The sequence below is a fragment of the Heliconius melpomene genome, chromosome 1, assembly GCF_056956725.1.
Source record: "Heliconius melpomene rosina isolate 202511_hmr_F chromosome 1, ASM5695672v1, whole genome shotgun sequence".
In the NCBI taxonomy this organism is placed as follows: Eukaryota; Metazoa; Arthropoda; class Insecta; order Lepidoptera; family Nymphalidae; genus Heliconius; species Heliconius melpomene.
In genome coordinates, this window is record NC_140389.1 from 13,082,844 (window position 1) to 13,097,129 (window position 14,286).

The 14,286-nt window shown below is 36.7% G+C and overlaps 1 protein-coding gene across 12 annotated transcripts in view; it reads left to right on the forward strand.

Annotated features, from left to right (window-relative positions):
• Positions 1-14,286, forward strand: part of mbl (splicing regulator muscleblind) — a 198,570-nt gene that overhangs the window by 170,471 nt on the left and 13,813 nt on the right. Inside the window, exons 1-2 of one of the 12 annotated variants that reach the window (XM_085187752.1) lie at positions 6,076-6,096; positions 6,532-6,610. The exons of the other annotated variants lie outside the window; for them this stretch is intronic. Coding sequence (XP_085043878.1) covers positions 6,089-6,096; positions 6,532-6,610 — 87 coding nt within the window. The 5' untranslated portion in view covers positions 6,076-6,088. Of the gene's footprint in view, positions 1-6,075; positions 6,097-6,531; positions 6,611-14,286 lie in introns of those variants that run through there. 12 annotated transcript variants of the gene reach the window in all.

The following is a 14,286-nucleotide window of genomic DNA, read 5'->3' on the forward strand; positions in this document are numbered from 1 at the left end:
TATTTTTATTTCATTTTTTTGTAGTTTTCTTCGAGATTATGTAACTGCGTTAAATATAAGAGTATAGTATGCAGATATATCTTAATACGATACTTTAATAAAATAAATAGAGAATATTAAACTCATAAGCTTGTTTAAATCACTGTCCACTAAAAACGACGAACGAACTTACTCGGGCGTTATTGTTCTTAGTTGATTGGCAGTTGTTAAATTGAGCTTTGTATTTTTAGGATTTGTTGGGTATATATACATAGAAATTATTAAAGTTTGCGCATTAGAGACTTCTCTGCGACCCATTTCATCTCTTGGGCTTTACAATGTCTCATCTTCAGTCAGGATATGTCAAGCTTAATCTGTGTCAAAAACTTGAATCATAATTTTATGTAGATAATAATATAAGTAATTACATTACAAGCGGCTTAGAATTTATATTATCTATCGTTGAGTATGTTAAGATATTATAGATATTTTTAAAACACACCTGCTCGAAAGTCGCTTGCCGTCCTTCAGACAATCTGATTTCACGTCAAAAGTGTGTAGTTATTTCTGTCCACTAACAAAACAATCTGGGTCTGTTTCTACCTTAGCCTCTGTAACAATGGCTGATGTGTAGGAGTTCTTCATAAAAATAACTTTTCATTTTATAGTATTACAGCTAGTAAATGTATTATAAAAATAAAGTGATGTTTATTGGACTTTTGCTTTTTTTATCTTATTTATTCTTAGGACAAATTTAATATTAATATTTTTTAAATATCTAAACTCTATCTTATATAATTTATCTAGATTCGTTTTAGAGTAATAATTGCGAACATCGTTGTTTATAATAATAACAGTAAAATTAAAATAATCCTGTGCAGTCGAAATGGCCCAAGTAATTTATTCATATCAAAAGATAATATATGTTTATAGTTGTAACAATGCAGAAAGCCGACAATGTGGCGCCCGCCCAGCTGTAAATGAGGTGCGCGTTAATATACCACTCTGAAATAGACATTATCTTTCTCGTAACTTTATGTTATATCACAACTTCTAAAGTCCTCCTTGTCGTTCTTACTTGATATAGCTTATGTAAATTAACTAGTTATATAGTATATGCTTACATAAGTCAAGTCTTAAATAAGTCCATTGCAATAGATTTCAATGTCTATTAAACTATGTTTTTCGTTATCTTAATCTTCAAAATGTTATTGATGTATGACGAGAATAAAAGTTCCTCGTGTGTCTAAAGAGGGTCTAGCCGACGTAAGACGTTGACGTAAAATTGCTGAATTGCGGCAAAAGTTTCGCTGTAATATTTTCCTCGGTGTCCTATAATACCTCGCGAAGAAAATTTCATATTTAGCAAAACTACACGGAAATAAATGTTTGTAACATAGTCTTGTTGTGTTAGTGTATTTTAAATGTAGGTGTTTTTGAGTCATTTTTTTTACATATTGCAACTGTAATTCACAAAAGTTAATAATTTTGCCAATTTCTCATTCCCGATGTACTTCCATAGTAAGATAAACGTTTCTTTTATTTTAAATTGATTAAATTAAACTTTAATATTAAACAACGAATCTGGTAAACAAATTATAATATATTTATATCCATAAACATAAAAAATACCTCTTGTAAGAACGTACCCTCTATACGTTTTTACCTCAAATAATAAATACTTTAAACTTTGTCTCTACGTGTCAATTTGGATTTCGTGGTGTTAGTAAGCGTAGGGATGGCGTTAGTTGATATTGCAGGAGCTGCGTGCAGCTTATTTGTATGTAAGAGAGAATCGCGCCGATGCAGAGGGGGTATCCAAGTCGTTCAGCGCAATTTTTCAATGTTTCGATTTCGTGTTTGGTTTGCCGATACGGCGACCGCAGTGCAGCCGCCGCGCGCTCCCCGCACCTGCTCCCGGGCGCGCGAGACGCGACTCTATATTTCAATTAATTCGACCATCCATTCTCGACGTGAGGCCCCACATCGCTTAGCTCGCCCGCCGCTCGCTGTCAAACGACCACTTGACGTGACATCGCATAGATCGCATCGTTTGACATTATTCCCATTTTGATCATATTCCACTACAATTTTAATTCCATTTTTACTTAAAATAGTTTCTATTTTGGCGAAAAGACATTTTATGATTGTTAAATCAGTTTTGACTCGAAACAGCAATAACTTGTTCCGTTTATAAATATACGTACAATAAATTGTTGAATTGAATCTGAAACCGTCCACCGTAACAGTTATAAATTCTTTCGCCTTATAAGACAGCTCTGTATAGAATTTATCGGTTCATTTCTTATTCTTATTGCGAACGAGCGCCAGGGCGGCGCACGTGTCCGCTCCGCTGCTGAATCAACTTAACCCGCCCGCCGCTGCCTGCGCCGCAATTGAATGAACTTAATTTGATTCCTATTGTATTTAGCTCCTTCCACGTTTTCATCTAATGACCGAAAATTACGAAATAATTCTTTTTTTCCCGATAGATATAGCAATTTGACTTATTTTTTAAATTGTACTAAAACGCGGTCCATTCATTATGTTTTTATTCTTATACCTTTAATAAAATATTACTTTTAATCAATACTCTACATTGAACTAAAAGCTTACATAAAATTGGCTTTAAGATTTATTCATAAACCGTTCATGATATCGTATTAAATAATTTGTAGATATATTTTATAGGTAATATAGATTTTTAATCTACTTAAGTTTTCTTTGAATCTAATCTATTTATAACGTCTCAGTTACTACTAGCGAACTTTTTGAAAGATTGTCTTATAATCTGTTAGATATATTTTATTTTAAAATATTCATGTTTAACTCAGATCAGCTGAGATCATATTGAAATTCGTTGCCACTTTCACACAATTTTAATGTGACCGTGACTGTTGATATAAATGGTTAAACACTTTTAAATTTTTAATTACGATTTATTGATAAAATATAACTGTTGATTTCAAAAAAATAACAAAAACTTAAATGTAAACATATAAAAATCGCATTAATATGAATGTCTTTGTTAATAAAATAAACAAATTATTGTCAAAGATAATAATAGTTATAAACAATATTAAATATGCAATTTCATAAGAAATAAAACAATATTTTTATATCTCAAGGAAAAGCATAAAATGTGTAAAGTGTTATTTGTTATTCATACATATTGTAATGCTCAATACACGTTATACACTGTGTAAGGTCAATGTATAACTGAAAGTCACAGTACCATTAAATTAACAACAAAGTTCTAAAATTCGATGAGATAAAGTTAACATACAGTGGTATTGTTTGCAAAAACCACAAGCAACTTTACATTGTAGGGACGACTGGCACCGCGGAGGCGCAAAGTAATTAGATAGCTGTTGTACGCTTTTCCAGTGAACGGCCGCTGCTCGCTCGTCCTCGTCCTCGTCCTCGTCCTCGTGTTTGATTGCAGTCCAGGTCGTAACCGACAGCGGGCCGTTTTTGTCCAACCCCAATGAGACGAACCGCGTATCCTTTAATGATCCGCCACCCCCGTCGCCGCCCCGGACAAACCTTCTGTTTACCCTCTTCTTATATTAGATGTGTGCAAACTGTCACTGAGTCATCGTCTGAGTGTGTATGGCGATGGCGTTTTATTCACGACTCGTCTTTCAGTTTATATTCGATAAATGAGCCATGCCGAATAAATCTTTAATGCCAGTTCTGAAACGTACATAATAGCGGCTGCATATGTATAATATGAAATACTAGCGGGTGCGCGCAGCTTCGCTTTCGTATTTAGGAGTGAATTCTAATATAGCATGAAACATGTGTTCAATACTTTTGGTAGTCTGAATTTCAAATTTTATAAAAATAGGTCCCGATTTAAAAAAAAATCGATACATACTTTCAACCCCTTATTTTCACCCTTAGGGGAAGAATTCTAGAAAACCATGAAACATGTGTTCAATTAAATACTTTTAGGAGTCTGAATTTCAAATTTTATAAGAATCGGTGCCGATTTAATTTTTTTTCCATACGAACTTTCAACCCCTATATCACCCCTCTAGGGTTAAAATTTTTCAAAATCCCTTCTTAGTGGATGCCCAGATTACAAAAGTTTCACGAATATAATACAAAATCTGTCCAAATTTCACGTTTCTACGCATAGCGGTTACGGCTGTGCGTGCGTCTTACCTCAGTCAGTGAGGACAAGTCCTTTTATATATATAGATATTGCTTTGTAATATCATTTTAATACTTACAATTCTTATTAACCAGCAAGTTCATAAATATAAAATCTACTTATGTTAGACTCAGACTCCCACTGTCATCATAATTCGATAAGATTTCGTTAAGGAAAATACTCAAAATCAATACCTGCAATCTGCATCCATAAAGCTATAGCATAACAAACTCTTGTGATTTACAGAGCGTCGCGATCTTTAGCATTACTAAAAGCCAGAACAAAAAATCAAGAATGGTCCCATTGTAATATTTAGTTTGGTTTAATTACGTTATAATTGATATCGACGATCCATTGTGCTAATTCAGCACTCACGGTACGTAAACAAAACTTCCCTCAATTCCTTCAATCTATGCCGGCCCCCGGCACTCGGCAGCGCCCGCATTCAGCGCCGCGTGAATAATTCACGCTCTCGTGCCGAGATCCGAGTCCCCGGATCGGATGCCACATGTAATTCCACATTTTCGCACCGACAGAATTCCGAGCACGCATTTAAGTTTTTGCTCGCGACCCCCGCCCGACCTGTTCGCAGTTAATTTTACACAAATTCAATTTTACAACCCATTCACTTAGAGAATGTTACGCAAATATTTAATTAATCTTTTGTTGCCTTTGTGGGAATGAAAGGAGTATGTGTTTCTTTTATTTCGACACATTTATTTTTTATTTTTACTGCCACACATTTATTGTATACTTGTAACTAAATCATAGGTATATTCTATTATTTTACTGATTTGATAACTTTACTAATGATAATAAAACGTAACAAACCATAGGGAAACTTGATTAAATCTATCTATATATATAAAATCGAAAGGTCACTCACTCATCACGATATCTCAGAAACTACATGTGCTTGGAATCTGCAATTTTGTATAGGAGTTACTTATAGGACGTAGGTGGTCACTAAGACGGGAATTTGCAATATTCGATTTCTAAGGGGTTGTTTTTGGGGTCGAAAGTTTGTATGAAATTTCGTTAGTACAAATGCTAGGAGCCTCAAATTTGGCATAGACGTCACTAGGACGTAGTCATGGAGACAGAAATTAATAATAACATAGTTCACGCGGGTGAAACCGCGAGCGGGCCGCTAGTCTACCTATAATTGTAAGTTTTAATATAATCTTAGTAGTGTAAAATGCCAAGAATCACAGTTTATTTAAGACCGTAATAGATAGATAATTAGTTTGCAATAATATTTCAACGTTGTGAAAGTAATTAATTAGACGGTGTAGCTTATTTACCGAGTCGGCCAATAAGCTGACTTATAACGTGGGAGGCAAAAGCTCAACTTTAGTGCGCCAGTAACGTCATGCAATAACCATTTGTCATCATCTCCATATTTGCCATTAATCCCAAGAATTACTACGATAAGGTCTAATTATTTATAGTCAAGCAACATTTTGATTTTGAACATCAATAGTGTTCAAATTTAGATTTTGATTCGAAATTGGGGTAATATTCGTGTTTTATTTAATAAGCGGTAGTATTTCCATTTCAGCTTGATCTAAAAATAAATGTGAAAATATTTAAATATATAAACAGTTTTAGTATAAAAAAGTTTTAATTATATTAATTTCTCGGATTATAAAACCTTGTTGCACTTAGACGCTTTCACTGGAGGTGTCAAACACTACTTGCCTCAGTATTTTCTTGCCTGTCATTGTCGGCGCGCGCTCGCGTAGCATTTATATTTTTACGCTAAAAAATAGACGGTGACGCAGTGAAGTTCTTATAAAAGACGACGTGAAGGTTTTCAGAGAGGCGTCAGAGGCGTCGATCAAACATTCCTCCAAGGTAACTCGTTCGAAGTCCCAAAACAAAGAGGTGCAGTTTCGAAACAATCAAATTAATTTTCCTCGTTGTTGTTTAATTAGCGCCGACTCTTGGATGGCCGGGTGGGTGCCGGGCGGCCGGGCGGCCGGTGTTTATCATCGGAAACAATCGCAACCATCCGTGCCCCCCCGCGCGCCCCAAACACCCCCGCGCCTCACACCGCTTCCGCGAAACCTATTATTATACAAGTCAAGACTACACCACAATCATTTTAATTCGTCACTTTCTGTGACTTTATTATACTTTAGAGACTATTATCACTGCGCAGAGTTAAAAAAATATAAAAAATTATGAAAATATCTTGTTAATGATAATGATATCACACGTTTGAGCATATCTGTAATATAATGATACATTTTACACGTAGATTTTTGAAAGTGAGTGAAATTTTAAATTAGGGAAAGTAAAGCGTATTAGTGTACTAAAAAATATGAAACAGTACACTTTGTGTGAAGCCTTATATAGTTAATCTGAAGCCGTATCTAATTAAATTGTAGCCGTAGGTGCCCCGGTGTCGTCCATTCCTCGTCCAGCGGCTTACCTGTACGGACTTTACCAGTTATTCTTCTGTCACAGGTTATTATATTTTAAAAAAATGTGTTAATTCTTCATTTCGCTTTGGAATTCTCATACAGGTGAGACATTTAACTATTTTATCCATTTTCCACAGTTAAATTAATGTAACATTTAAAATAAAACGTATCACACGTACTTGCTAATGCAATTAAGCTAATTAAATTTTCTAAAAGGGTTGTTTAAAAATTTTTTTATCTAGCGTTTTTTCTTTATAATTAAAATGGTATTTTTAAATTTATTTTTCGTTGATAACACTTCATACTATGTTTTGCTACAAATTCTCTTTAGTAATTTATTAGCATATCGTGTAATGTTATTTAAGTAAGAATTGTGATGTTTAAAGTTTACAAATAATAGTAAATATACTAGAATTTTTCTCCTGTTTAAAGCTTTTTTTATAAAAAAATTGATTTGTTAATACGAACAACGTAATTTATACATGACCGCATTCTGTCCCATGTAGAAACCCTGTTCGTCCGCTACTAATTCTCTACGACGCTTGTAAGTGCTCACCCCTATATTAAGGGGAAATAACATTTCTCCCCAGACGATAATTGCGTTTCTTCATTTTCATTACTTTTATGGTTTACTATATGAAGAATTATAGTGGTATTTGTATTCTTAAGGCATGCTGTTTGAGGGGTTTGACGTAAGTCCCCAACCGTGCCCTACACGACCTGCACCTTTGACCTTAAGGTGTCATAATTTAGGGACCCATCTGGCTAGCTTTAATACCTACTTAAATACAATATGTCAAACTCACTCAATAAAAAACTTAGTTATAACTATAGTCATAGAATTACGTTTTGCAACTTTAAAAATACAAATTTAAGTTATAGGCATATTTATAGTAAAATTAAATATTTTCGTTTTTCGCTCTGATATACAACGTTAAGTTTTGTCACTCAACACGCAATGCCTCCAGAATTCGGCTGATAGTAGGTAACGAAAGTGTCTTAATGAGAACAGAGTGTCTTAATACTAAGATTGAAAATTCCTTCTCTACCCTACTATGTGCAGGATAGAGCGTGAAGCTAAACGAAAAAATATTTATAGCATATCCTTTAGCCTACCTACCACATATTTTAATTAAAAAAGGATGCAATATCACATTTCAGTGTCATCATCCACTTCCTTATTTTAACAAGTATAAATCAACTGCTATCTCATTTTTAAACTATTTAACATATAAAAGTTACAATCCATATAGATATATTGATAAAATCAAAATTGCTTTTCAACGATAAATCTATATTTATCGATGTTTCACGTTCACCGTGTTGTTCGGCAAAATATCGAGTTTGCGATTTGATATGGCGCTTTATCACGTCAAGTTTTGCATAATGTATAAAATATATGGTACTGTAGCGCGAGCGTATAAACTTACTTAACATATTTCTAGTTTATTTCGTCCACGGACTAAACGGCCCGGCTCCGAGACTCATATTTGTAACGCCCGGGCTATTAATGGCCGCGATAGCAGGTAGCCCGCGGCATCACACGGTATTTGGGAAATCCGGATTTGCATAGGATAATGGGAAGCGTTGTGAGGTGCAGTTCATAGTGTGCAGCTTGGCTCGGGGACTGCTCCGTGTCATGGTTATAGGCCTTGACTCGTCCAACTCTTCAAATTAACACTGGAGCTTACTAATTAGAACTGAAACAGAAATTATAAATAATTTTTATAATTTCTGTTTCAGTTCATGAGACACTTATTTAATTTATTTTTGTAAATTAAGGTGAAATAATAATCATTTATATTAATTTCTACAACATTCAAGTTAAAGTAAATTCCTTATTTTAAAATTAATAAAAAATACAATTATTGCTTAAGTTAATTTATTAAAAAATAAAATAATCCTACTCAATCCAAAAATGATAGTCAGTATCAGGTGGGTGTACGGGGGTAGAGGTAGTGGGGGTGGGGGTGGGTGCGTCACGTGCCTGATGTATGCGCCGCCGCCGCCGCCGCGCTGCCGCCGCGTCGCCAGACCCGCCGGCGCCGCGACGCCGTCCCACAATGCAGATATCGTGCAGCGCCACCGCAACCCTAGCGCTTTCACCGTCTACGTCCACGCGAATCTAGATCCCTATCGTGTTGCTTGCCAAAAACACTATTTTATAGCTCCAGGAAACCGTTACTCAAGACGGGAATGCGTCGAGTACAACCCGCACGCTTTTATTATATTTTACAAGAAGTGTTTAATCATCGTCGAACACTTCCGAGCCGGGCGCTGATTGATGCGTGGCGTAATGACGCGATAAACTATTTCCTTCACATTTCCTATACTCGACTCAATAAAATATCAAATATGCTTATTTATATGTTCGTGTCAGTATTTGGGGCTTTGTCAATACGGCCGTAGTATCGACTAAACTTGAAAGACCGTCATTTGTCAAGATTATGAATGTTTGGGGATTGAGATATAAAAGCGGTTATTGTTTAGAATATTTTTTCCTTTTTATGATGATAATATGACAATTTTTAGATCTTTTGTATTGGTATTTTTATAGAATCCATAAATTTAATGCCAGCTAATTGAGTACATTAAACCATAGACATTGATATTAGTATTTAAGATATGTATTATACTTAATTGAAAATACGTAATTTAGTAAAACAATTTATTGTAAGACGTAAAACGACGTCTTCAATATTTGTGCAATAAAATTATGACCTTTATATATTTTTAATGTTTATGAACAAAATGATAAAGAAAAACAATGAACACTTAGAATACAGTGTTATTTGTAAGTGTCTAATCAATAAGTCTAAATTGCGAATAATGGCAGTAATATACCACGAGAGCAAACATTTTGGCGCTATTAATCTGGCAGCCTCGTGCTATATCGAGGCGGCACATTTATTTTATGTGCCGGCAATGTTACATACGCCATAAAAGTCGTTAGGACGGCGTAACGTCTCGCCAGCGTCTTGGCCGCTGTAATTACGGGTGCCTATATGCTTTCTATACTTATAGCGGCGCCCGGCACCGCGTGCGCTCTGCCTAGCGCCCCTCCGTACCTTACTTCACGTTGGGCCCCCGTTTCAACTCGACATGAAGCAATAACGCTCTCACACCTTCTAATGTACTCGTACATAACGCCCTTTATTGGGTACTATAAATTCAAGACACGTTTCTACTAACAAACAAAATTGATTTTAAATATTTTAATGTGTCGATAAATTAATTATCTTAAACTAAATGTGTCGAAGACAGAGTACATGGCCTGCGGGAGCCGGGACTCGAGCACCATCCTTATAGGTCCTGAGCCAGCCGTTAAGTCGGAGAAGTTCAGGTACCTTGGATCCGTTATGCACGAGTCTGGAGGCATCGACCACGATGTCCATGGTCGGATAAGCGCTGCCTGGGCCAAATGGCGGGAGGTCACTGGTGTGGTCTGCGACCGCAGAATACCGCCCAAGCTCAAGGGGCTGATATACAAGAGCATCGTCCGACCGGTTCTTTTATACGGCAGCGAATGTTGGCCAGCACTATCTCGGCATACTCAGGAGCTTCACGTCACGGAAATGAAGATGCTGAGGTGGATGTGCGGCGTAACGCGGTCTGACCGCATACGCAACACATTCATTCGAGGTAGTCTTGGAGTCCGTGACGTAGCGGATAAGCTCCAAGAGCGTCGCTTGAGATGGTTTGGCCACGTTACGCGCCGGCCTAAGAACTATGTCGGACGCAAGTGCCTTGCTATACCAGTTCCTGGGACGCGACCTCCCGGACGCCCAAGGAAGCGCTGGTTGGATGTCGTGATGCAGGACATGAGAGCCAATGGTCTAACCACCGAGGACGCAAAAGATCGTGCAAAGTGGAGTAGTTTGACTAGGAAGGCAGACCCTGGCAATAGCCGGGATTAATGCCAGGAAGAAGAAGAAGAAGATCAATTATTGAAATATGATATAAAATATGTAAACTCGAATTTGGAAATTAGTTATTTTCTTGTCTTGTTAAACTAGCAATCTGTAACTTCTCCGAAATAGGAAAGTTAGACCAAATCGACCTCTCATTTGTTGTCTAGTAAGCTACCGTTACCATTTTCATTGTTATGTACATTACAATCCAAAAGTATTCATCGGTTGGGAGAGCACGAACGAAAGTAGAATATAAAGAAGCCGCTGCCTGCCGTCGTAAATCAGGGCGTTAATAACTTGCCTGTGTAAAGAAAATTGATTTATGCCAACATGTTTACTAAGTTCTCGGGTTTTAGTGACTCAAATACGATGGTGGCGTCGGAAACAACGCCAGTCAGTTGCAATGTAGACATTAAATCTATTCACATTAAGACTGAACTAAATTTTGTATAAAAGTTCATATTAAAGGTGTAGAACCTAAGTTATTTTTTTAACCCAAGGCATTTTAAGAAACATAAATCAATTCATAAAAAAATAATATACACATTTTGAAATTGTCATTTAGTTATTTATACGAAACTAATGTTGAAATAGTTTATCAAATAAAAAGTTAAATTTGAACGGCATATGTTGGTATAGAAAGAAGACGTTGGAAGTGATGTTACCTCTGGGGTCAGATGCGGGGTGCAGATGGAAATTTATCACGCCCGCCGGAGCTCAGACTACAAGTTCGCGCATTAAACGACTCCGGGACATTAGCCGCTTGCAAGATGCCGCCCGAGATCATAATTAAGTGCCGCCCAATTTATCGGCCCGACCCGCACCCGAAAACTCCCCTTAAACTTCCCTTATCGTTACCTACTAAAAGCTCTTTATTTTGTAGTTAGTCCGCCTCGCAATTATCGCCTTTTATCTTCGGCTGCACAGCATGGATGGATCAGAAGTCTCTAGAGTAGAGTCACGAATAGCAAGACATATTGATTGAAACGTGAACTATTTAAACATTCTTGTCTGAAAATGACCGACTAATATACGCAGTTGGTATATCTATACCAAGAACCGTTGCGGAGCGACCCAGAAGTCTTTAGTGAGGTAGAGGCTATTGTTGTTTGTTACTATAATAGATAACCAGTATGAAACTAAAAAATGTGATTTAATAGGTCACAGTTGAATAATAGAATGAGTGTGTCACTCGAGTGGATGACTAAAGCAAGCTGGTGAATCGAAGTGTGTCAAGCGAGCCGTGCTGTAACAGTACTTGCACGCTTAGACTAATTACTGCGGTTACACTAGTTACGTTGTACTTACTGTCTACCTGATCAGAATTCAGTAGAACTGGTATAAGGTGATGAGACCATCAGGGTATACCAGTTCTACTGAATTCTCTTTTAAAGCTCCGTCACAGTTATTAAAATCAAATTAATCCTAGAGAGCAAAGTACATAGAAGTCTATTTAAAATTAACTTCGATATATGTATATATAATTATAAAGAACAGAACATACCGAATACATGAATATAACAATTGTAATGTAATTCACTATATAAACATGTACATCGCCCGATGTTTTTTCCTGTTCGGCGATACGTAAAACAGGCAATTTACGCGAGCCTATAAGTAACAAGATTCATTAAGGCAGTTACAAAGTAGCACGGGCGTTCTTAAAGCGAATGGCCCTCGAGCTTACAGCGTTCATAATGGCCGTACGAGCCGGTCGAGGCGCCGCGCGCAATTTAATGAAACACCTGGAGAGGTCGTGCCTGCTTCCGTTGCATTAATCTCGTACTCCCGCTCGTACCCCGCGGCAGCCGTCTGCCGCTACTTTTTACGATTCACAGTTTGGACTGACCTCGTACTCGTAACCGTCAATAACGTTTTAATTAGATAACATAATAAATAATTTGATGATAAACTAATAAACATTAGATGCCATACATTGATAAATGTACAAAAAATATATTAAATATACTGTAGTGCCATTATTTGTAAAATATTTAAAGCAGTATAAATTACAACGGCTGACCGGCCGTTCACTGGCGCCACGACAAAAGTGGCCAAGATAACACCGCGCACGAATGCATAATTTTACGTTAAGCTATAACCACAATGCAAACTTGCTTGGAACTAAAGTAATGTGGATAATCATTTCTTTAAGACTTCCTTCTTCTATATGCTTTTTTCGTTTTTAAATTGGTGTGCGATTTGCGAATAGAGCCTTTTACAATCTGTAGAAAATTAACATTCTGCTCTTTTAATAGGAACGTACGTAACGTGACTCGAGGGCAATTCTAATGTAGTTCTAGACGCCGCCCAAAGCTGAAAATAAAAAGTAACGCGAGCGTGAGGCGTAAATACGCGCCCCTCTCGCGTGACGGCTCATTAGCCACTCCCTTGCGCCTCTATAAATCATTTTAAATTCAAATTCTACTTACTTTCAGAATTGACTTCGCTTACCTAATTCCTTGAAGCCGCAAATTTTTGCAAATTACATTTTACCTTTATTCATTACTAGCGGACCCGGACGCGGCTACGCCTGCTTGAAATATAAGAATATAATTTTATTGAAATATAATTTCAATCTAGATGAAATGCTAAAAGTGACTATTATATTTATTTTTATAAGGATGAATATCAAAATGACGCGGTAACGAACGCGGTCGCGTAGCGACGACGGTTGTTATTAACATGGCAGAATAAATTGCATGTCAAATTAGAAAGTATTTTAATTTATTAGTATATATGTGTAATGTAATGTATATATAGCCTATAGCACTTCTGAAGAATGCAGCTTTCATACAAAACAAAAACAAAGTAAATCGATCCAGTAGATCCAGAGATCTTAGCGTTCAAACAAACAAACAAACAAACAAATTCTTCCGCTTTATTATATTAGTATAGATGATTATTATTAACAAATACCACTTTTGTTTTTTTTGTAGTAGTAAAATAAATGTTAAACACAAATGCAAGTGCTTTCATTTGATGTTTGCTATTCCAAATAAATGTAGCAGCTATGTAAGCGCCTCAAATATATGTCCTCACAAATATCAAAGAGTTATCAAGTAGACAATATGTAGTAAGTAGTGGGCTGGGCACGTGGCCACGCGCCACGGATGCCGACACACACTAGAGTATCTGTAGTACTGTAGGAGTGTAGGCCACCTATACACAGGTACAAGAGTTGGCACGTTTCGCACGTCGCTTCTATTCCCGTCGCTGTTCGGACATGATGAACAATTTTGGCACCCACTTTCGTGCGTACAAGTGGGCTTTAGATTCTACCCGTGAGCGTGTCATTCATCTAATCGGCAGTTCATTGTTTTCCTCGTGTGGCGCGTGGCCGGTCAGCCAATTGGAGGCTAGCTGAGGCCGTCCATGCGCGTACGGCCGATCATGTTTTGCCGACGGCTTGTCGCCAACATATCAATTGTAAACGATCAATTGACAGCCACGTGTTTCTGATGCTGAATACCTTGGATTGGTTGCTATCATTTTTGTTTATATGTACCTACCTATACTACATTCATACTTGGAGATATTGTAAATTAGACTATTCATTATAACAAACATTATTTCAATTAGAAATTAGAAATTAAATAACTAACAAACAAAATAAGCTACATACAAGTTTCTAATGTCATCAAATTAAAAAATATTTGGATGCCTTTGGAAATTATTAAATTTAAAATAACTCTTTTTTGTGTTTTAGTACATTCAAATAATGAAATACATATAGTAGGCAAGAAGCGTAGAGCGTAGTCGACGTAGCGAGTTGGGACACGGACGCCGCCAGCGCGGCAGTAACGAA